The sequence below is a fragment of the Propithecus coquereli genome, unplaced genomic scaffold, assembly GCF_000956105.1.
Source record: "Propithecus coquereli isolate 6110/MARCELLA unplaced genomic scaffold, Pcoq_1.0 Scaffold12, whole genome shotgun sequence".
Taxonomy (NCBI): domain Eukaryota; kingdom Metazoa; phylum Chordata; class Mammalia; order Primates; family Indriidae; genus Propithecus; species Propithecus coquereli.
Genome location: NW_012136080.1, coordinates 6,984,038 through 7,006,468, shown reverse-complemented (window position 1 = coordinate 7,006,468; position 22,431 = coordinate 6,984,038). Strand labels below are relative to the sequence as shown.

Sequence of the window (22,431 nt, the reverse complement as noted above, 5' to 3'; positions counted from 1 at the left end):
AACAGGCCACAGACCATACAGTACCAGTCCTGGGGTTGGAGACCACAGTTCTACAGAAAAGGGAATCTGTTAGAATTTGATAAGGAAAACAAATCCACTGGAAACAATATAACATTACTCTGAAAGTCACAAACTGTGCTCTTATGAGGTGGGCCCTTCCTACGTGTATATTCTTTAATAAAAAGCTTGCTTTAAAAAAATGTATTTTCTTTTGATGGTTTTTCAGGTATAGTCATGACATTTCCTTTTCAAACAAACTGAAGTAAAAACATGAATCAATTTAAAAGACAATATGAAATAAATAATATATGGAGTACTAGGCAGTGGCAAAAAATGGTAATAGCAGCAGGAGGATAACTGGAGTTAGGGAAACATTGCTCTGGAGTGATGCGAAAGTTTGTTAGCAGGAACATTCCAAATTCTATGATAAAAGGCACCACTGGGCACATCTTGACTTACTGACCAGTGGTAAGGTACCTGAAACGGTTTTTTTTTTTTTTTGAGACAGAGTCTCATTGTGTTGCCCGGGCTAGAGTGCCGTGGTGTCATCCTAGCTCACAGCAACCTCAAACTCCTGGGCTCAAGCGATCCTTCTGCCTCAGCCTCCCGAGTAGCTGGGACTACAGGCATGTGCCACCATGCCCGGCTAATTTTTTCTATGTATTTTTAGTTGTCCGATTAATTTCTTTCTATTTTTAGCAAAGACGGGGTCTCGCTCTAGCTCAGGCTGGTCTCCAACTCCTGAGCTCAAACAATCCGCCTGCCTCGGCCTCCCAGAGAGCTAGGATTACAGGCATGAGCCACCGCGCCCGGCCTGAAACGTTTTTAAGTTTACTACAAATCATAATTTCTTTTCACCCATCCAGTCTATTCTCTAAGAGCACTTGTGGCAGCTACTACAACACACAAAGAAACCACTGTAAACAGTGCTTGGGTGAAAAGGGAGCAAGTGCTCTCCAGCGCTGGCTGACGGAATCTGCAATGATGGACATGTTCCGTATCTGTCCAATACAGAAGTCAGAGCCCCCTGCAGCCAAATAAACACTCGAAAGGTGGCTAGTGCAACTGAGTTTTGTATTTTATTCAGTTTAACAATTACAGTTTAAATGGCTGCATGCGGCTAGTGGCTGCCCTACCAGACAGGCCCAGACCTTTCTCCACTTTGAGAGATGCTGCCAAGCTCCTTGGGCCTTCCCTGCCTCTGGCCAGTCCTCAGGCCCAGCTCCCACGGGGAGAGGCTTTCACAGCCCTGTGAAAAGGGGACCAGAACAATCTGCTTCTACCTTAAGAATTCTGCAGTATGGCCAGGTGTGGTGGCACAGGCCTCTAGTCCCCGCTACTGGGGAGGCTGGGGCAGGAGGATCACCTGAGCCCAGGAGTCCAAGGCTGCAGTGAGCTATGATTGCGCCACTGCACTCTAGCCTGGGCAACAGAGCAAGACCCTATCTCAGGGAAAAAAAAGAAAAAAGTAATTCTACAGCAGAGGCAGAAGCTCAAAGACTCTGCCAGGGTAGAGCAGGGTGCCAAGGGAACCAAACCAGAGAGGCCAAGGCACAAAGATGCAGGAGCTGGAGAGCAGCAGAGGTGGAGAGAAGGGGGTGAGGGTGAAGACCACCAGGCAGCTGCTGCCAGCCACAGCACTCCTGGTCACTGTGAGGCCCAATTCCACATCAGTGGGTATCACCCAACCAGAAGAATCCAGCTAAAACAGCCCCGAAGTGACAGAAACACAAATGGAAAGAGAAGAAAGAAAATACTAGGATCTTCATGTTGGGGAAACCTCAAGATGACTGTCAGGGACCAGGGGCTAACTCCCCTGCCTGACTCCTACTCTTGTCCCACCTCAAGCCCTGACTGTAGTAGTAGAGGCCTCTTGGAGTGTCCACCAAACCCACTATGTTCTTCTGTGAGGACTGTCCCCCACACAACAGGTGGGACCTTCCATCATGTTTCCAACACAAGACCCACTGTGAGGGATCAGAACAGAAGAAGCCAGAGGAGAGAGACAAAAAGAGAGAGAGAGAGAGAAGGAAAAGCAGAGAACCTGGTGTGGGGGAATATGATTTATCAACCAAGCAGGACACATGTGAGAGAGAGGTAGGGCACTACTCATACTTCTGATGGGACAACAGACACACACCCAGATGGTCAGGGCCACCTGGCATGTGCGGTCTCCCTAAGTGTAAGGACCAGTGACACTTCCCCCCACCTCGAGTTCCATGAAAGATTCCTATAAATCTTTCAGAAAATCCTCCTTTTAAGCTCTTTGAGCATGTTGCGGGACAAAGTGCAGAAAGGTCTAATCCCAGCTTGGGCATCTCCCAGCTCCAGACCCCAGGCAGCTCAACAGCTTTGGTGACAAGGCCAGAAGCTGCCTCCTAACTCCAGCCCTTCCAGAGGCATCGCACTGCCTGTCCTGGTTCTGAACCACCAAGAGGTTCCCTCCAATGACAGGAGAGGAGGAAAGGAGGAAAAGTTGGGGTCATTGTGGTTTCCTCCTGTAAGTTTCCCTCCTCTGACATTAACAAGGGTCTTGAACTCTTTTTAAGCCTAAGTAGAACCTCTTCCCTCCTAGACAGAGGGACCTGGTTTAGAACTCCGATCTGACTACAGCGTGCTTCCAAACAGGTGAGCACCCTGTCCCATCTCCCGGGGCATCGCAGCCTTTCTTCAACTCTCTGGCCCACCAGGAGATTCCATAACCAAAGGGAGGTGCTGCCATTTGGAGGCTGAGTTAAGGCAGTTGGCAGGTCTGGGAACAGGGAAAAGGCTCTTTAACTTTATAATGTAAAATAATTTGACTTGGAAAAAATGAGGGTAAGATGCAGACGTCATGCCCCTTTACCCTGAAATATTTCAGTGGGTATTTCCCGAACATGAGGTCATCTTACATAACCAGAGTGCAATAATCAAAATCAGAAAATTAACACTGATACAATACTATTTTGTATGTTTTTTTAAATTTCAAAATATTAAGGGGTACAAATGTATTTGTTCCATGACTACACTCTGTAACGCTGAAGTCAGAGCTTTCGGTGTGCCCGTCACCAGAACAGCGTTCACTGCACCCACAGGTTATGTTTTTATTCCTCACCTCCATCCACCTGATACAAGGCTATTAATCTGATCTACAACTTTATTCAAATTGCATCAACTGTCCCACTAATGCCTTTTACAATAAAGGAAAAAAAATTTTTCCCAGTCCACGATTCAATCCACGATTTGCACACTGCATTTAGTTGTATTCTCTTTCTAATGTCCTTTCATCTGAAATAGCTCTTTAATCTTTGTCTTTCATGGCCTTGATTTTTTTTTTTAATAATATGAGCCAGTTATCTTACATAATAATGTCAAACAATTTGGAAAAGACTTGCTTTCGATTCATCTTTTTGTCAATGTTACATAGGCAAGAGCCACCAGAATGGAAACGAACAAATTACAAAACAATGTTTAAAACAGCCCAAGGTACAAAGCACCACAAACAAAGGAAAAGACTTTAAACCTTCAGCACAGGGGTCAGTCCCACAGGACCCTGGAGGAGGGACGGGGGTCACATAAGAACCAGCCTGCACGCACAGCTAGAAAGACTGACTGGACCCAGGGCTTTTTCATTCATGGCCAAACACATGTTTTTAAACCCACAGGATTCTTTGTGTAAGAGGCGGCAGAATTGCTAAAACAGCAGCAATTTACTGAATTCAACCACAAGAGAATTATTTCCAAGTGTACACTAAGAAGGTTAACATATGTCCTCAACTTCAAAACACACTTTTTCAAAAATTCACAATCATTAAATTTCGGACAGTTTATATAATTGATGTGCACATTTATTGGGGACAGTGTTTAAACCACCATCCAAGCATTATGAAATATTAAATACAAGGTCTCCTTTATAATTAACACAAGTTTTAGAATCAAGGCAACGTGGTGAGTCCACCACGCACACATTCCGGGCAAGCTGGCTGGCTGACTCTGCTGGCTTTTGGATAACCTCCCCCCTGACTGCAGCTCATCAAAATGGGAAGAAAGGGCACAGGAAGCAAAAAGAGCCAAAATCAAAGTCCACTGCTGTAACCTTAGGGTCACAGAAGAAACAACCAAAAAAAACAGCTAAAAACGTCAAAAGTAATTGCTTCTCAGAGCAGAACTAGGGGTAGGGAGGAGTGAGGCAAAGGACTTCCATTTTTCATTATAACTTATCAGGGGTTTAAAAAAAAAAAAAAAACTATGGGCAAGTATTATTTCAACACAAATAAAATTTTAAGTCTATTGCCGCACAGACTGACTACAGAGCTTTTGTACTTGCCCTATCGTCAAGACTGAGGGTGAATCATAATTTATTCCACGTGACTACATTAAAATTGAAATCCCAGAGTCATACAGCATCAAGGCTGGAAAAGACTTTGCTCATCATTTAGCTCAGATGCTCCCAATTTACAGATGAGATGACTGAAATCTAAGGGGGTAAAGTTCCTCTCCCAAAGATGTATACCTGATTAGTATCGGGACAAATATTGAAACCCTGGTCCCCCTAAGTCCTAGACCAGTGTTCTTTCATCTCACCAGCCTCAGTGGGGATCTCAGAACATGCATCCTTCATACTCCTAAAAACATATCCCAAAACTTTTTAAGTACATGGGCTCCGGCCTCAGATTCCTGGATTGAAATCCTGGCTCCACCACCCACTGGCCCTATGACCTGGGAGAAGTGACCTCATTGTTCAGTGTCCGCCTTTCTCATCGACGTCCTCAAGGGCTGTAGTGAGAATGAACTGGATTAAACTATATAAACTACTTAGCATAAAACAAGCTTTGACTAAATAGTGTTTTTATGCAGGTGCTGTTATTCAATAAACGATGAGGCGTGGGGAGGAAAGGACCAGCGTTTGTTGGACATTGTATGTCAGGTCCCATGCCGGGCACTTTATAAACATCACTTTATTTAATCCATAACAGCCCTGGCAAGATAGGTATTACCCTTCACAGTTTACGGAAGGAAATTAAAACCCAGAAAAGCTAAAACACAAAAACTACAAACTCTCCAAGATCGTACAGCTTATTAAGAGGCAGAGGAAGAATTCAAATCCTGCTCTCCTGAGCTCCGCAGCCCACACTTCCCACCATCACGCGCTGTGCAGTTAACTTCCGATCTGTTCCAGAAAAAGTTTTCCTGTGCTTTTTGACCCCAAGTTTCATAACATTAAAGTGTGGTTTTCTAGGCCGGGTGCGGGTGGCTCACACCTAGGCCAGGAGTTTGAGATCAGCCTGGGCAACATAACGAGACCCTGTCACCACAAAAAAATTTTAAAAACAGCTGGACATAGTGCAAGCGTCTGTAGTCCTGACTCCTCGAGAGGCTGAGGCAGGTGCATCACTTGAGCCTAGGAGTTCGAGGCTGCAGTGAGCTGTGATCATGCCACTGCGCTCTAGCCTGGATGACAGAGCAGACCCTCTTAAGAAAAAAAAAAGTGTGCTTTTCTTTAACAAGTTCCAACTGAAAGGGTAGATCCAATTTCTACCAAATGAATGCAACACCAGGATTCTACATGTGTTTCCCCAGAGGAGACTCAGCAAAAGCAGCGGCAGGGAAAGAAAGCAGCAGGTCTAACTAGAGTTGCCCAAAGGACTTTAGAACCCTCCCCCCTGAATTTATAAAGCATCTGCCTAACTACTGTACCTCTGGCTCTAAGCTCCACTGGTTTTTTTTTCCTAACAGGCATTAAAGCCATGGCATAATTTTTTCTCAGACAAAATTTTTAAGAAATGGGCAAAGTGGCAAAGAATTCCTTATGACAAGACCCATAGCACTGCTAAAAACTGCTCCCTCGTGCTTTTATTGTTGCTGGATTTGGGGTCATTGGGAGTAGTAACCAGCGTCCTTGCTTTGCTGGCTGGTTAACCATTAAAGCACCTGGAGAAGACACTGAAATCCGGCTTTTATGAAGTCTCCCTCGGTAAAGAAAGGGAGGAAAAAAGCAGGTTTTCAACAGGCCTCAAAACAAGTCACTGTCTTTACATTACCACAAGTATGGCAGGGGTTTTTTCTTTGGTTTTTGAGACACAGTTCTCTGTCACCCAGGCTACAGTGCAGTGGCGTCATCATAGCTCCCGGCAACCTCAAACCCCTGGGCTCAAGTGATCCTCTTGCCTCAGCTTCCTGAGTAGCTGGGACTATATGCATGAGCCAGTGCGCCTGGCTGGGTTTTCAAACATGGCCCAGAATTCTCTGGCAATGATCCCGTCAAGAGTAATCTGACTTTGGGTGGGCCTGTGACTGCCTAGACCAATAAAATATGACAGAAGTGCTCCTTTGGAGGTTCCAAGGCTCAATCCGAAAAAGCTACGAAGCTGCTACCTGGTCATCTTGGGATGCTCACTTTGGGGAAAGCCAGATACCATAAAGAAGTCAGTACCTAAGACCCCCATATGGGAAGGGTCACATGCAGGCGCTCTGACGGCCCCACCTGAGCTCCCAGCCAACACCCACTGTCAGGCACATGAGTGGGCCATCTTGGATGTCAAGTTGAGCCCTCAAATGACCACAGCCCCAGCTGACATCTGACTGCACAAAATCTCTCAAGCAAGGACTGCCCAGCTAAGCCCTCACCAAGTCCTCTCCAAATTCCTGACCTACAATCATGGGCAAAATAAAAACAGTTGTTTTAAGCTATTAAAGTGTAGGGTAATTTGTTAGGTAGAAACAGTAATCAAGAACAATAAAGAACAGACCCAGCACTGTGGTTCATGCCTATAATCCTAGCACTTTGGGAGGCCAAGGCAGGAGTTTGAGAACAGCCTGAGCAAGAGCAAGCCCCCCACCTCTACAAAAAATAGAAAAATTAGCTTGGCGTGGGTAGTCCCAGCTACCGAGGAAGCTGAGGCAGGAGGATCGCTTGAGCCCAGGAATTTGAGGTTGCAGTGAGCTGTGATGATGCCACTGCACTCTAGCCCAGAGGACAAGAGCAAGATCGAGTCTCAGAACAAACAAACAAAACCACTACCACCATTTCATCTCTTCTAATAAAGCCAAAATCCAAGTAAGAGAACATTAAATCTGTGGGCTTCAAATCTATCAAAACAAAGCTGAATCCTTTTGCATACTTGAAACAAAAGGGTTTGCTGGACAAAGACAACCAAACCCCATTCATCATGCTTTGGGTGAGGGTTTAATGCCAAACAATAAAAGAGTTTATATTAAGAGGGCTTGGCTGTGGTTATAATAAACAACGGATATTCCTCCCATTGTCTCCTCGATAACAGTTTCTTTCTGTCAGAGAAAACATTAATATCTCTTAGATAATCCAGCAAAACAGCAAAGGGAAAAAAAAAAACATGCAAGAATAGAACAAAATTTTTTCCATTTTCCTTTAAGGAAATGAAAGGGGCTGATTCGCCACTCTCTCTAAGAGCTGCTTTGCAAATTATTATGCACTGCAAAAAAGCAATATAGTCTTTACTGTTGGAAATATCTATGTGGCAAAAGGCAGATTAAGTAACTCTCAAAGAGGGCTGGGCAAAGATGACTGGGCTTCCTGCCAAGGGATGAGGTTCAAGAGATGTTTAATTCATCCAGCCAATACACACACCACTACGTTAACAGTCCCTACAATAAATGCCAAGAAGGAAAAAGAACAGCTCAATATTAAAAGGCTATAGTCCACGGGGACCAGAGCTCTGTCAACCTGGGGATGTTAAGATTCTTATCAACCATGAGGATGGCAACAAATCCATCAGCCCTCCTAGCCTGTCTTCTTTTAAGGTGAGGATACCTGGGGACAGCTCAAAGTCAGAGGGTAGGTTGGCACCTTGGATAAACCCAAGGGATACAGTCACATGATTAAGAAAAGTCAGCTTGCACTACAATAGCAAGTGCCCATGATCCTATGCTGGGTTCCAGCTGAAGAGCCAGGGAAATTTGTGTATTCTCTCATTGGTTCTTATAGCTTCAAAGAAAGACACATCCAATTTTTTTTTTAAAGCAACAGAATCCATTCAATGTTAAATAGCCATTTCTATGTCCTGGCCAATGGCCCATACCAGTATCGTTTTGCTAATGTGGCTACAGTGAGTGAGGCCGTGGAAGAGAACTTACATGTGCCCACAAGTCTTTATCCATTTGGAATAGCGCCAACAAATACATACAGTAATGAAGTTTGAATATCTAAATATTCTTGATATTTGGAATATTTTCCACTATTCTATCTTGGTGATTTTTTTTGTATTTTATAAATAAGCATATAAATGAGGGTTTCTTGGCTGTAGACAATCCTAAAATGCCTTTAAAACACTTTTCATTCTTCCATGAATTACCACAACTAATGCTTAACAATATAGTAATTCACCAAGCAAACCCACTAACATCAGCGTTTATCTACAATTAAGGCAGAACTACCAATCCAAAGTTTTTCCCACCAGCCTTCATAGTTCCTAAAATTCCTTCCAGACAAATTCATTTCTTTGGCACATAAAGACGTCTTTTTATAATAGGCTTCATTCCCCACCCCCATCCCCTGCCTATGAAAATTATAAAATACAGTCATTGTAAATAATTCAGGAAAAAAACACCAAAAAATGAAAATTAAAATCACCAGCATTCTCAGCAACTCGCATAACCACCGGTAACATCTGAGTGTGCATTTTTCTAGAGCCATGTTTCTCAAACTATCTTCCCCCCACCAACCCACAGTGAATCAATACTTCTTTAGAATAATAAACCAGGAAAATGAAATGTCACTTGGATGTCATGGCAACGTCAAATTGCTTAAAAAAAAAAAAAAATTCTAAAGTTTTCCTCTTGATTTCTGTATTTACTTCACCTTAATTGGTAACAAGCAGTTCACATTCTTCAGACCACACCAAGAATAACTCTGTTCTACACCTTTTCTCTCTCGTATGCACATATTCTTTTACTGTACATATGGCTTTGCACATAGTTTTATTAACTAATTTGTCCCTCTACATAGATCACGGCCATTTGTCCATATCCACACATCATCCTTTTTTAACGTGGAAAGTCACTCTTAAAATGCTAACATCCCCAAGCAGACAGAATCTTACATATTCATGAGCCAACACCTTCGTAAGTGAACAGGTTTTGTGGAGGAAAAGGGAGCACGGGGCTGTGTTTTAACTGTGTCACAACTGCCACCAAAGTCAGCCCTGCCTAAGAACAGCCTGGGGACAAATGCGATTTCTAGGGCTCTCTCTGTTCTAGAGTAAGATATTTGTATGCTTTATGCCTCAGTTTTATTATCTGCAAAATGGATGTGATAATATCTGAAAGTTGTTGTGAGGATTCAATGAGTTCACATATACAAAGTGCTTAGGACAGGGCCTGGCATTTAGTAACCACTCATTATTACTAGCTGTCATTGTGACTAAAGGGCAGTTAAGAGAGAAAAACTGGCAGGAAAGACATTCCAGGATGGAAACAAAACCTTCCTGCGAGTACCCACCACAATGCAGCCCTCGCCCTGCCCTACTCCAGTAATAGGAGCAATAATATTTACTGATGGCCTTCTATGCACCATTATCAGGACAAGGAACCTGAGGCCCAGGGACATTAAGTAGTTTGTCCAAGGTCACACAGCTATTACAGGGCAATCTGTTGTTATTCATCTACTCAAACATTTACTGAGCACTTATTTGGTGCCAGGCAAATCCCAGGAGAAGGCACAGCTAACAAAGCAGGGCTCACTGGAAGAAACAAACTGATTTCCACATCCCTGCACACAGGCCAGTGCAATGCCCTGCTGATCCGGTGACTGAAAAGTCATCCTGCTGTAATCCTGGCCTGTACAAGCCCTCTCTGGCCCCTTGCCCAGTGCCAGTTCCTCTGACAAAATAAAAGGTCATGGCAGGACCTGGGGAGGAGCCATCCCAGACCCCGTAACCGGCCTGGCCCCAGCACACATCACTGGAGCCTGATGTCCCCGCTGCCAGCCAAGCACACAGCGGGCCCTCCCGTCCACTCGGGCTGTGTGGCTCTCAAAGCGCTCTGTCACACAGCATCTCCTCCTCTCCTCCAGGTACCCAGAGATGTGGGCAAGAATCGTGGCCTCCAAATCCACAGATGAGACAGGGTTCCAAAGTGCCAGGTACGCCTAAAAGTCATCAGGCCTCGGATTTTAACCCACATCACCAGATACCAAGACCACTGTCTTCTCTTCACCTGTCTGCTCCCCAGGGCTTTGGGTTCTGCTTATTTTGCAGCAAAAGCTGAAACACAACTCCATTTCGTGGAGAAATTGAGGCACAGAGATTAAATAACCTGGTGGAAGGTCCCCTCTGCTATTAAGCGGTGAGCTGGGATTCAAAGCCAGGCCTCCAGAGGTCCAGCTCTGCCCGCTGTCCTATAGGTAAGTCACTCCTCAGGCTTCAAAGGATTCCTCACTCACCGACCTCCCCAAAGGTGGGTGCACAATGTGGGGGACCACTGCAGCACAAGGTCCTAAGCACCCCATTCTGATGGCCAACTCCAGGTCAGAGCTGTGGGGGCAGTGGCTGCCCTGCAGCCCTGGCTCGGGCCCCCCCGAAGGTCCTCAGAAAAGGCCGCAAGTGTGTTTATCTTAACAACTAGCCCACCGCCAAAGGTCCTACTAACAATGCTCTGCCTGCCCCCATGACGTTCGTCAAGCTGCAGTGGGTGTCTAATGCCAGCTCTCTTTCTCCTCCACTTTTAGGCTGCTCTGGATGTTATCTTCAGATGATTTGGGGTGTCCAGGTCTCAATTTTGATGCTCCCCATTCCCTTGGCCTCCCCAAGGGCCCTACGTGACTCTCCCAGTGTCTCTCTCACTCCACTATAACCGCACGCTTGAATCCAGGGGACAGCATGCCCCATGAGGGCAGGGAAGAGTGTCTGCTGGTCCCCAGCGCCCCACACAGAACTTAGCCCGCTGCGGGTGCTAAGCATTTGCTGCATGGAGGCCTCCAGTTTAGTAATACTTTAACCAGATCTCACCTGTGTACAAGGAGGTCAGCAGCAACCCCAGCCAAAACTAGGCAGCCTGCCTCCAGGCCTGGAATTTGGTGCCAGCTTCAAGAAACAGTTATTCCTCACTTCCCCTGGTCCACCTATCCTTCAAAAGCATAACTACGCCTTGCAGAACCTAACCCCTATGCACCCCACCCACACAGGTCTTGAAGGGGAAAGTGCTAGGACACAACACCACTGTCCTTTATAAGGAAGTTTTCTCTTATCCTAATTTGCACTAATAATTCATTAGAGAGAGGCCAGGCTGCTTCCAATTCACCCTTCGTTCTCCCTCCCACCTCCAGGTTTCTAAGCTCAAAATAGAGTTGTTTTATTGTTTTTGTTTTGTTTTGTTTTTAAAGAGAAGATGTTTGCTGGTTTCTGGAAAAGGCAGATTCTGGGCATAGGTCTTATGCGAGCTTGGGGAACACAGTACCCAGAATCAAATGCTTTCTCGTGCCCCGTCCCACCTGAGCAGTAAGGGGAAACACAAACACGATAACTGCTTTTGCTTCCCTGGAGAAGCGCAGGCTGAAAGTCAGCTTCTGATGACTGGGAGCCAGAGGAGCTGTAGGTGGCGTAACCAGGCGTCACTGTGCCCTTTTTCCTCCTCCCCTTGGCCCACTGCTCTAGAACAGCTGACCTTCAAAGCAAGCAAGGGAAATGATGAAAACATGACATATCAGTTAAATAGAAAGAGAGGGAGGCTCGGAAGATTGCAAATCTTGATTCTGATTAGATTTAGAAATTCTCTGTGCGGCATCTGTTTAACATGTGAATAAAGTTAGCTCTATGCAGTATGCCTTTTTAATGACATCAGCATATTGCCTTTTCTTACCTCACCTGGCAGGGCTGTCTCACACCTGAATGATCCATTTGTCTTTGAAGTGGCTCCTTCTCCTCTCCCCATTACTCACCCTCTCCCAGCACACACACCCCTTGCTGGTGCTCGGCCAGGACAGACCCACTTCCACCTTAGCACTTGTAGTCCCTTCTGGCTGGAATGTTCTTCCCCCAATTGGCCCAGACCCAGCTTCCCTACCCAGGATAGTTAACACTGCCTCCCCCTCCCTCCCCTTGCCTGCAAACACCCACAACCGAGTGCCCCCTTCCAGCTTTGTTTTTCTCCTTAGCACAGGTCACCAGGTAACCGACTGTGCACTTCATCTGTTTATTGCTCTTCATCCCCCTCTACGATGGGAGCATCAAAAGGGCAGGGGTTTGTGTCCATTCCCTTCACTGCTCTGTCCCATCACCTAAAACTGTCCACAGCACATAACAGGTACTCAGCAAATACTTAGGAAATTAATAATTAGAGCTAAATAATCAATGTGTCTGTGGGAAAATACATTTATTTTCTTAATTTGAAACAACAGGCTTATTCCAAGGCCTCTCTGGTTAAAAGGTTCCTCCAACAGCGTGACAAGACTGGCAATCTGTGACACAAATCGGAGTGCCAAGGGGACCCAGCGCTGTTGAAATAAGGTCAGAGGCAAAGCCAGGTTGCAGGAAGAGACAGCTATCCAACCGACAGCATGGCAGACAGCTGGCACCAGGGCCTTTTTGTGATCTCGGATCTAAACAGCCAAGACAAAGACTGGGATACTAACGGTGAAGCCAGGAGCAGCGCCTCGTCCGGGCTGCCCACAGACGACTGCACCACGCTACGTGAGCAAACGAGCAGCTGCCACAAGCCTGGTCACCGATTCGGTGTAATCAGAGTCAGACAAAATGAGGGGGGGCACTGAACACCCCAGATCACAATGAAAACACAAAGGGAAAGAAAATGAGGACAGCAAAATACCCTCCCCTAGGGCCCTGAAAGTCGGTCCTCATTATCTGTCAGTTCCATACCTGTGAATTTGCCCACTAAAATTTATACATGGAACCCCAAAACTCAACACTCGAGGCGCTCCCAGGTCCATCCACAGGCACGCACAGAGCAGTGGATCGCTCGAGCCGCCCGACCGCACATCGCCAGCTGAGGGCAACCACCACCCCCGCCTCCCGGTTTCAGTGCCTATCCTATAAACAAGTATCCCTTTCATTGCCTATTTAGCGCCACATTTTTCACACGTCTGTGGGGTTTTTTGGTGACTTTGCTGTTACAAATGGTCCATAAGGGTAGTGCTGAAGCGCTGTCTAGTGTTCTTGAGTGCAAAAAGGCCGTTATGTGGCTTACGGAGAAAATACGTCCTCAGGTAAGTGGCCATGAGTTCAATGTTAATGAATCAGAATATATTAAATAAGGTGTCTTTAAATATAAATACACATAAAACAAGGCCATGTATTGATGAGCTGATAAAAGGGTTGCAACCAAAGGCTTGCAGGAACCTAACCCTGTCTTTCCCCTAGGAACAATGGTTTGGTATTGGCTAATTCAAAGTTTGCAGCTTCACAGAATACAACTATGGCGAATGAGGACTGACCACACACTAGGAGGGCTCATTTCCCTTTCCCGCCCCACATCCTTCAGCACACCCCCTGGGCCACCTCTGCCTGCAAGCTCCACCTGCTCCTCTTTGCCCAGGGACGCTGTCCTGTCAGGTGTCCCCCAGCGACACCCCTCCCGGTGTCTGCCACACCACTCTCTTACTGTCATTATTACGATCAGTAATTATCATCCACCTCTCCACTCCTCACCCCAACTAAAACAAACTGGAGGGCATGGCCTTTGTCTTGTTCATCCACGTAAATGCAGCCGGGGCCAACGGGGTGCCTGACGTGAAGCTGGTGCCCAGTGCTTGACTAAAGCTATGCAGCCCACGGACAGGCACACACGTGGTCCCCTCTCTCCTCCAGACTCCGGCAGCACGACAAGCATTCAGAGAGCCCGCACCAAGGGTGAAATTCCGCAGGGCTCTTCCGTGAGTTTGACAGGAAACACCTCCTAAACCTGTGCCGCCCAGTGTCGCACGTGGCTACTGAGCATTCAAAGCATGCCCAGTGCCAGCTGAAATGTGCCCTGAGTGTAAAACATGCACAAGATCTTGAAGACTTAGCACAAAAATATATGTAAAATATCTCATTAATGATTTTTTTTAAATATCGAGTCTGTGTTGAAATTATACTCTCTTGAATATCCCGAGGTAAACCAAATATATTAAAATGAATTTCAGTTATTTCTTCTTAGTTTTCAATGTGTCTAGTGGGGAGTTTTTAATTACTTATGGAGCTCATATTATATTTCTCTGAGTCAGTCTTGGTTATAATAATACCATGAAAAGGCCAGCCAATAGCCCAGCCCAGCCCTAGCCACCCCCTTCACGCCCTCCAGCTCGCCTCACACACAGCTCCAAATGCTCTCCCGAGCAAGACAGGAAACACCTGTCGGGTAGCTTCCTGTGACACACAAATACCTTAGTGCATTCAGAAATGGGATTCAGAAATCAGGGCTAAAAAGAGTTCGATAGATTAGCCAATTTCACCCACAGAAGGTAAGTGCCATGAGGACTAAGATATGGGGATATCTTGTTCATTATCCAGAACAGTGGCCACACATAATAGGTAAACAAATAGAATAAATTAAAAAGAATTTTTTTATTTTTAAGAGATGGGGGTCTCACTCTGCTGCCCAGGCTGGAGGGCAGTGGTGCGACCATGGCTCACTGTAACCTTGAATTCCTGGGCTCAGGTGATCCTCCTACCTCAGCCTCCCAAGTAGCTGAGACTACAGGCACACACCACCACATTCAGCTAATTTTTAAATATTTTGTAGAAATGGGGTCTTGCTGTGTTGCCCAGGCTGGTCTCAAACTCCTTGCCTCAAGCGATCCTCCTACCTCAGCCTCCCAAAGTGTTGGGATTACATGTGTGAGCCATTGCGCCCAGCCTCAATCCTTTTTATTTTTTTCCCCCAAAGGTAAAGACAAATTCCAACTTGTCTACTCATATTTGGGATGGTAGATATGCGAGCTGGAGGGGATATAGAAAATGCCGGTGTCTAGGATGGCAGCCCTGGCTCTGCCACGCCATGGAACCATGAGTTGCTGAGCCTGAGTCCTCACCTGGAGAGCAGGTGGTCCCTACCTTCACTCCCTCTCCAGGCCTGCAACATAATGGAAGTGTTCTCTGTTCTGTCCAATACAGTGGCTACTGAGTTCTTGAAACGTGGTTACTGTGACTAAGGAACTGAATTTTTAATCTTATTTAATTTTAAACTCAAATAACCACATGTTGCACACAGCTACCATATGGGCCAGGCTGTTGTGACAGGATGGAATGAGATAAAGTGTGTAAAAAATACTTTGTAAATCCTAAAGCCCTATAGGGATGGTAAAAGTTTTGTTGTATAATGCACTAGAAATCAGATTCGGAGAGGTTCCAATTGCCCCACATCACAAAGAGACTCAACTTATCATAAGTGAAAGAAAATGAAGTAAACACAGATTTTACTTCACTTGGGGAGAAGGGAAGCCAGTGTTCATGGACACCTAAAGCTGGAACAGGGGGGTTAGCCTTCACACAGCTCAGCGCAAAAAGCTTTTCAATTCACATTGCTACATCCAGCTTCGGTACCTCCAGGGCCTACACATGCAGTCAGAAATCAGGGCTTCAGGTGAATCCTGGTAGGTTTATTCCTATCTCCCACATTCTCACTATTAGGGACCAAATGTCTCTTTTCCTTCCTATTGACTTTTACTATTTTGTTACTTCTCCTGCTACAAAAACAAGATTTTCCCAACAGCTCCCTGCAGTTCCTTCAGCTGACAGTCACTCACAGGCTCCAAGATATATACAAGGTTTGTTCAAATTTGCTGGTGGGTGGTAAAACCAACCACCCCTGAAAAGCAGTGGGGACTAATTGGTAGCTGTAAAGAATGCTAACTTGTTTACACTTAGGTTGGAAAATGCTCATGAAATTCAAATCAAGTTCTAGTCTCCCCAAATTTTTCCCAGCAGGAAAGCCCTTCCCAGTCTAAACATCTTCTTGTTACCATTAAGATAATTATATTCGACACACCAGCAGACAATAAGGAAATGAGCAGGGAAGGGGAAGCGGAAGAGAGGGTGAGTTATTAGAACAGGAAAGTAAAAAAAAAAATGGTATAAATCTGAGGAAACGCAACAGTTCCAAGTACAAAAGGGAGGAGGAACTGCCCTAAAATACGTAAGAGATTTTGTGAGTTCGTCCACCATTCTACATTAAAGACTTCAGCTAATTTTCCCCTCAGTCCTTTCAGCTTTCTCACAGACATGTTAAGATCTGGGGCTTGAGCATCAATTGCGTAATGCTCTGCACAGCCCTTGGTTTTGGCCCCATGGAGCTTCCATGATGAAAAACAACATGTGAAATTGGATCCACATGCATTCCGCCCACAGGTTGGGCTCAGTGGTGTATTTTATTCTGTCAGCGTGCTATTGCTCAACTCCCAAGGAGGGGACTCCAGCAATAACCCTCCGGCTATGATTAAAACAAAATTAACCAGCTCAGTGACAGTACGACACCACTTCCCCAAGAACAGAGACTCCACTCTCAGTACCTCAAGTTCAGTCTCCCGTCTGTTGATATCATCCGTGGATTGATTTAACTTCTCCAGTTCTCCCTAGTGAAGAAAAGAGGGAGAAAAAAGATGTAAAGGATCTGTCTTTTGTTTCCAGTATACCTCAGTCCATAACCTGAAAAATTACCTCAAGCCCAATTTGTAGGAAAAGGGAAGAGTCATGATTGAGTCCCAAGGAAAACAGTTGAGGCTTGGCTACCAGAGCAAATGAAGATCAGTAGTTCTGAAACCTTTTTCTTGATGATGTCCCTTTTAACAATGTCCTAAGGGACATTTGGAAGTTGTCTTTTCTTAGAAGGGCAAATATTTATTCCAGCTATGTGCCTTTCGGTAAAATCATCTGTTAAAAACGGTTTAATGGCCGAATAAAAATAGTACCACATACCTCAAGCAAGAACTTTGCAGAGAAAACAATAAAAGAAAATAAGCAAGGGCAAGCCAAAAGTGGAAACCCAGTGAAATCACTAAGCCAAGGGCAGAATTCTGGTATTAACTCATCGGTGGTTAAATATTTTTTTATAAAGGGATAAAAAAAAATCTTTTCTTTGCAAACTGCCAATTATTCAACCTACCTAGCAGGGTTTTTAAAACTAGCTTTAATCCTGATCTTTAGATAGGCATTTACAAACCGATTATTTTGTAAAAAGTATTCAACATGAAGTTAACTCATATTTACTCTGCAAACAAAGGATCTTGCTAACAGAATTCTATACCAAGAACACAAGATTTAGTAGTAGTCCAACCGGATGGTTTTAATTAACAGAATTCCTGATGCAAAGATTTTTCCACCTAATCTTTATCTTGCTAATCTGCCAAAACAATTCATTTAAACCCCAACCGCTGAGTTAAGTGAGCTTTTAATTGATCTGTGCACTGAAAAACCAATTAGGGCTCCAGAAATTACAGAGCATGCTTAAAAGCAATTTTTTAAAAAATGACTTATAGAAAGGGTAGAAAAACGGGTCTTGGAAAAGGATTTGCTGTGCTTTTTGCTTAGGGGTGAAGAGGTTAAACTGTCACTCCTAGATCTCGGTTTGAAAATTGTTTTTTAATCGTCTCTCTTGGAAATGGAGGCACAGAAAGCCAGGCCAATCCCCTCGCCGCCTCCAAACGTCAGCTTTGCACATCAGTTGTCCCTGATTTGTTCATACCCGACCTCACAACAAGGAAAACAGGGTTTTAAACCCATTCAGGTCAAGCGGAATGTTGAACCAGGTGACAATAAACCCCTCAGTTTGCTAACAATGAATCGAAGGAGGAGGACGGCTCAGGCCGGGCACTCAAGCCAGGTGAAGGCTCCGAGCCCAGGGCACCGGTGCCAGCCCACGCTGCAGGGGCAACGCCCACCCTGCCGGGCTCGCCCGCCCACGGTGCCCGGCGCCCACGCGAGCTGGGCAACCCCTGCTCCCAGAGCGGGAGGCTGTGCGATGCCCGCGGCGCCGCGAGTTCGGCCGGGGGTACCCCCGTGCCAGCATGGCGCCCCCGCCCCCTTTTTCCCTTTGTTGCCCATCCGCCCGCACCGCGGGGCACGCTACGGCGACCCCCATCCTGCCTGGGGTCTGCGCGGGGATCGCCGCATTACAGGCAGGCCGCATCCACGCGGGCACTGCAGCCTCCCCACGGGGGCGGGGGCGGTGAAACGGGGTACTCAGCCCCTCTCTCCTCGCCACCAGCCACCGGACCGCAGGCACTAGGGGCTGCGAGGTGTGAGTGTAGATGCCGACCTCCGCGTCAGCCCTAGCGAAGCTGGGATACACGACGCTCCCCGCGCGCCCTACCTGGATCCGGGGGTCCACCTCTTCTTCTTCCTCCAGCCCCTGCTCCATCCCCTCTTCTTCCTCCTCGTCCTCCAAGTCCCGGGCAGACGGCAGGAGCTCGGCCGGCTCCTCTGAGCGGCTCCGCTTCGGCGCCGCGTCCATGCAGACAGCCGGAACCCTCCGCAGCCTGTACGCACAGCGCGCAGTGGGCCCTGCGGGGTCGCGGGCGCAGCCGCCCGGCCACAGCCCGGCACGCTCGGGGAGCCGCCGCGGCAGACAGCGGGAGGCGCCGCTCGCCGGTGCGGATCCTTCAGGCCGAGCGGAGGAAATGGGCGCGGCCGCCCCCTCTCTGCCGCGGCCGTCAGCGCAGCGGCGCCCGCTCCGCCCTCGTCCCGCCCGGGCCGCCCATTCCTCGGCCAGTCCCAGTTACCCAGGTCTCCGTCACAAACCCCAGCTCCCCGAAAATCTCTAGGGTGGTGCAATAGGAGAGTCCCCACCCCTTTGTAACTTGGCAGCCCGAGTGGATCACAACTACCCAACGCGGGCCGCCTGCTTTGGGAGTAGCTTTCTCTCTTCCTCCCACCTCAGCTGAGGCAAATTGAGTGTACGGAAGGAAAGTTTGGGGTATTTCCACTCTGGTCACCTTTAGAAGCCTGTATTCAGTGACCCTGGACCAATTCCAAGATCCGCTGAAACCTCTGTACCCAAAGTACATTTCTCCCCTTGGGTAAATCTTAGGAATTGCATCTACTTGGAAATTTCCCCAGAAAGGAAACTAAAATGCGTGCTTATGTAGACACACGAGGACAAAGAGGAGAGCGCCGTACATGGATTCGTTGTCCAAAGGCTGTGGCCCGCCAGGCAGAGCTCCATACCCAACGCAGAGGGGTGGGATGCTCCTACCTGAAGAGCCAGGAAGCGTGGAGAATCCATTGAGTGGGGATTCGAGTGGGTTCACTGCCTTTTCAAGGAGGTGGCAAGTGTAACCCTGTCGATGGGCACACTCTGGCCAAGGATTTATGAACAAGTGAGTTTCCTGCTTACCAACAAGTAGGAAGCCAGAGTTTGCCTAGCAAACACAACGCAAAAGGCCAAACCGAAGGGGCATGTCTGCGCTGTTATGAGATGTCAGGGCCACTGTGATGTCAGATGACCTTAGCAAAGCAAGTGGGGACATTGCTGCTGAGCACTGCTAATGTCCCCTTTACTGCAGAAATGCAGAACGTGTACACATTCTGTGCAGAGACCTGTGGCCCATGGGCTCTGTGAGTTTGGAAGATAAACTTGCTTGAGGAAGGAGCTTCTTTCTGAGAACCGATCATCAAAGCCACCTTGAAAAACCTGCTTCTGATGATTTTATCAGAAGCTAAGCTAGGGAGTTACTCCTTGGGCAAGGTACTGTCCTACACGGAGGTCCATTGTCAATGGAAATCTGTCCTCTCTCCTGGAGAGAGGTAGTGCAGGTGAATACCATACGTGTGGTTCTGGAAGGGTCACATCTGTTCATTGTTCTTTAAATTAAGGGTGAGTCAGCAATTGTGAGAGGTGTTTTGAAGCTCCTTGCTAAAGACACAGTTGCTTTTGGTTTTCCAGTAATAGATGAAGACAGGAACAAGATGGCCCTAAGGGTCACTTTGGGACACAAGAGCCATCGATGTTCCCTGTGGCTTTGAATTGAGCCTATAACTGGGCAGGTTCATCCTAGCTCTGACTTAACAGAGACAGAGGTTGAAAATGAGAAATGTGACCATGACTGTAAATGCTTTTCAGCTGGCAGAACCCCATCCTCACCATTCTAAATGAAACACCCCAAGATCCATTTATTTTTAAGCTTAGATCTAAAAGCGATAGAGTGATTCAAAATGTCTCCATAGGACATAGGCAGACTGCTCTAGAACATCAGTTCAGACTTTGTTGTCTCATTTTTAGAAGATCTGGGCCAGCTATAGTGTTAATCCCAATAGTGTTTTGGGGGGCTCAGAAACTGATACCCCAAAATACAATGCTTTGATCTAGTGAACTGAAGAAGCCTCAAGGTCTTTCTGGCCTTCCCCTACCCACTGTCTTTCCTAAAGAAGTTGTGGAGACCAAGAATATAACCACACCTGGACAGATCCTTTCACTGTTTTTGTTATTTGTTTTTTAGATCCTCATTATTAAAGCCTGTAGCTTTCACTGTTAAAGAGAACTATTTACAAGTTCGTCTCTGTGCGTGGATCCATTCATTCTCCATAGTGTTTTTGTTTTGTTTTGTTTTTTCTGTTTTTCCTTTTTTGAGGCAGGATCTTGCTCTGTCTTCCAGGCTAGAGTGCAGTGGTGTCATCATAGGTCATCATAGCTCATCATAGCATCATCATAGCTCACAGCGACCTCAAATTCTTGTGCTCAAGCAATCCTCCTGCCTCAGCCCACTGAGTAGCTGGGACTACAGGAGCGTGCCACCACGCTTGGCTAATTTTTGTATTTTTTATAGAGATAGGGTCTCACTCTTGTTCAGGCTGGTCTCAAACTCCTGGCCTCAAGTGATCCTCCTGCCTCATCCTCCCAAAGTGCTAGGATTTACAGGCGTGAACCACTGTGCCTGGCCCCTAGTAATCTTTTATTGCCCTTCAACAGAATTCCTCTTCTCCCCCCATTCTGTTCTGCCAGGATGGTATATAAGCTTCAGAACCCCGTTGGAGGGTGGACAATCACTCTGTGATTCTCCCCATGTATACACCTTAAATATTAACAATCTTGTATTCCTTTACTCCAATTAATCTGCCTTTTGTGAGCTGCTTTTTCAGTGAGCCTTGACCCTTGACCCCAACAGTTTCTAAAGTTAAAATAAGAAAAATAAATAAACCTCAATCAGTACTATATACAGTCACCCTCTGTATCCATGGATTCAACCAACCACAAATTGAAAATAAAATTTGGGGAAAAAAAACATACAATAACAAACAATGCAAATAAACAATATGGTATAACAATTATTTCATATCATTTACATTGTATTAGGTATTATAAGTAATCTAAAGATGATTTAAAGTATAAGAGAGGTTGTGCTTAGGTTATATGCAAATACCATACCGTTTTGTATGAGGGACTAGAGCATCTCAGACTTTGGTATTACGGAGGAGTCCTGGAACCAGTCCTCCAGGGATACCCATGGACAACTGTATATGTTTTTTATTGGTACACATATATGCGCACAAATGCGCATAGCAAAAGGCCTGGAAGGATTCATACCCAATAAAGAGTGGCGTGGTCTTCACCCCATTTCCCAGCATACAACTCCTAAAATCCTTGGAATTTCCAAAATGATGTATTTTTGTATCCTAATGATTAACTGATAGCCTCAGGATTGTAACAGAGGGAATGGCCTGGAAAAAAAAAAGGCATGTGGTCACGTTGCTGTAAACAAAAAAAAAAAAAGGCAAAAATATTTTTCTGTCTCTTTAACACATCTAGCACTCTTTTTGAGAACTAAAGCCTGCATCCCAGCATCAGTGGTTGGGGGGGCAGGGCAAGTCTTTTGTTATTTGTGCAACAAGAGGTGGCCTAGCCGGACCAGGTAAAGGGAGGTTCTGGGTGGAGGTCAGGAGATGGTCTTCAGCTGAGATGGGATGATCAGAATCATCAACTGTAATTGAACAGCAATTGCCTAAAGCTGAGAACCCATTCTTTAAAAGCTCTGTATTTCTGCTGGTCATAAGAACGATGGCATTTCAGACAGGAGTGTCCATCCTCATCCTTTTGCTGGCAAAGTAATAAAATGTCTCTTTTCTTCCTCCTCAAACCACTTGTCCTTGTTCTGATTCAGCCGAACTTTCAGTGACAGGATGAGGCAGGTCACCAGATAGACAAAGGCATTATTAGAGGGTTGGAACTTTCAGCCCCGCCCTGCAACCTCCGGGGAGGGGAAAAGGGCTGAAGGTCAAGTTGATCACCAAAGGCCAATGGTTTAATCAATCATGCCTATGTAATGAGGCCTCCATAAAAGCCCAAAAGGACAGGGTTCAAAGAGCTTCCAGACAACTGAATAGGTATAGGTTCCTGAGGTGGCACACCTGCGGAGGGCATGGAAGCCCCACACCCCTTCCCCCATACCTCACCCTATACATCTCTTCATCTGCATCCTTTGTAATATTCTTTATAATAAAACAGTGAATGTATGTCCCTGCGTTCTGTAAGCCACTTTATTTTTATTTATTT

The 22,431-nt window shown here is 46.1% G+C and overlaps 1 protein-coding gene across 1 annotated transcript in view; it reads right to left on the bottom strand.

The window, feature by feature from the left end:
- Window positions 1-18,546, bottom strand: part of SH3BP5 (SH3-domain binding protein 5 (BTK-associated)) — a 75,502-nt gene extending 56,956 nt beyond the window's left edge. Inside the window, exons 1-2 of the mRNA XM_012664482.1 lie at window positions 18,256-18,546; window positions 16,457-16,519 (exon numbers count right to left, since the gene is read on the bottom strand). Of these exons, the coding sequence (XP_012519936.1) occupies window positions 16,457-16,519; window positions 18,256-18,396 (204 nt within the window). The 5' untranslated portion in view covers window positions 18,397-18,546. The remainder of the gene's footprint in view (window positions 1-16,456; window positions 16,520-18,255) is intronic.
- Window positions 18,547-22,431: the final 3,885 nt, after the last annotated feature.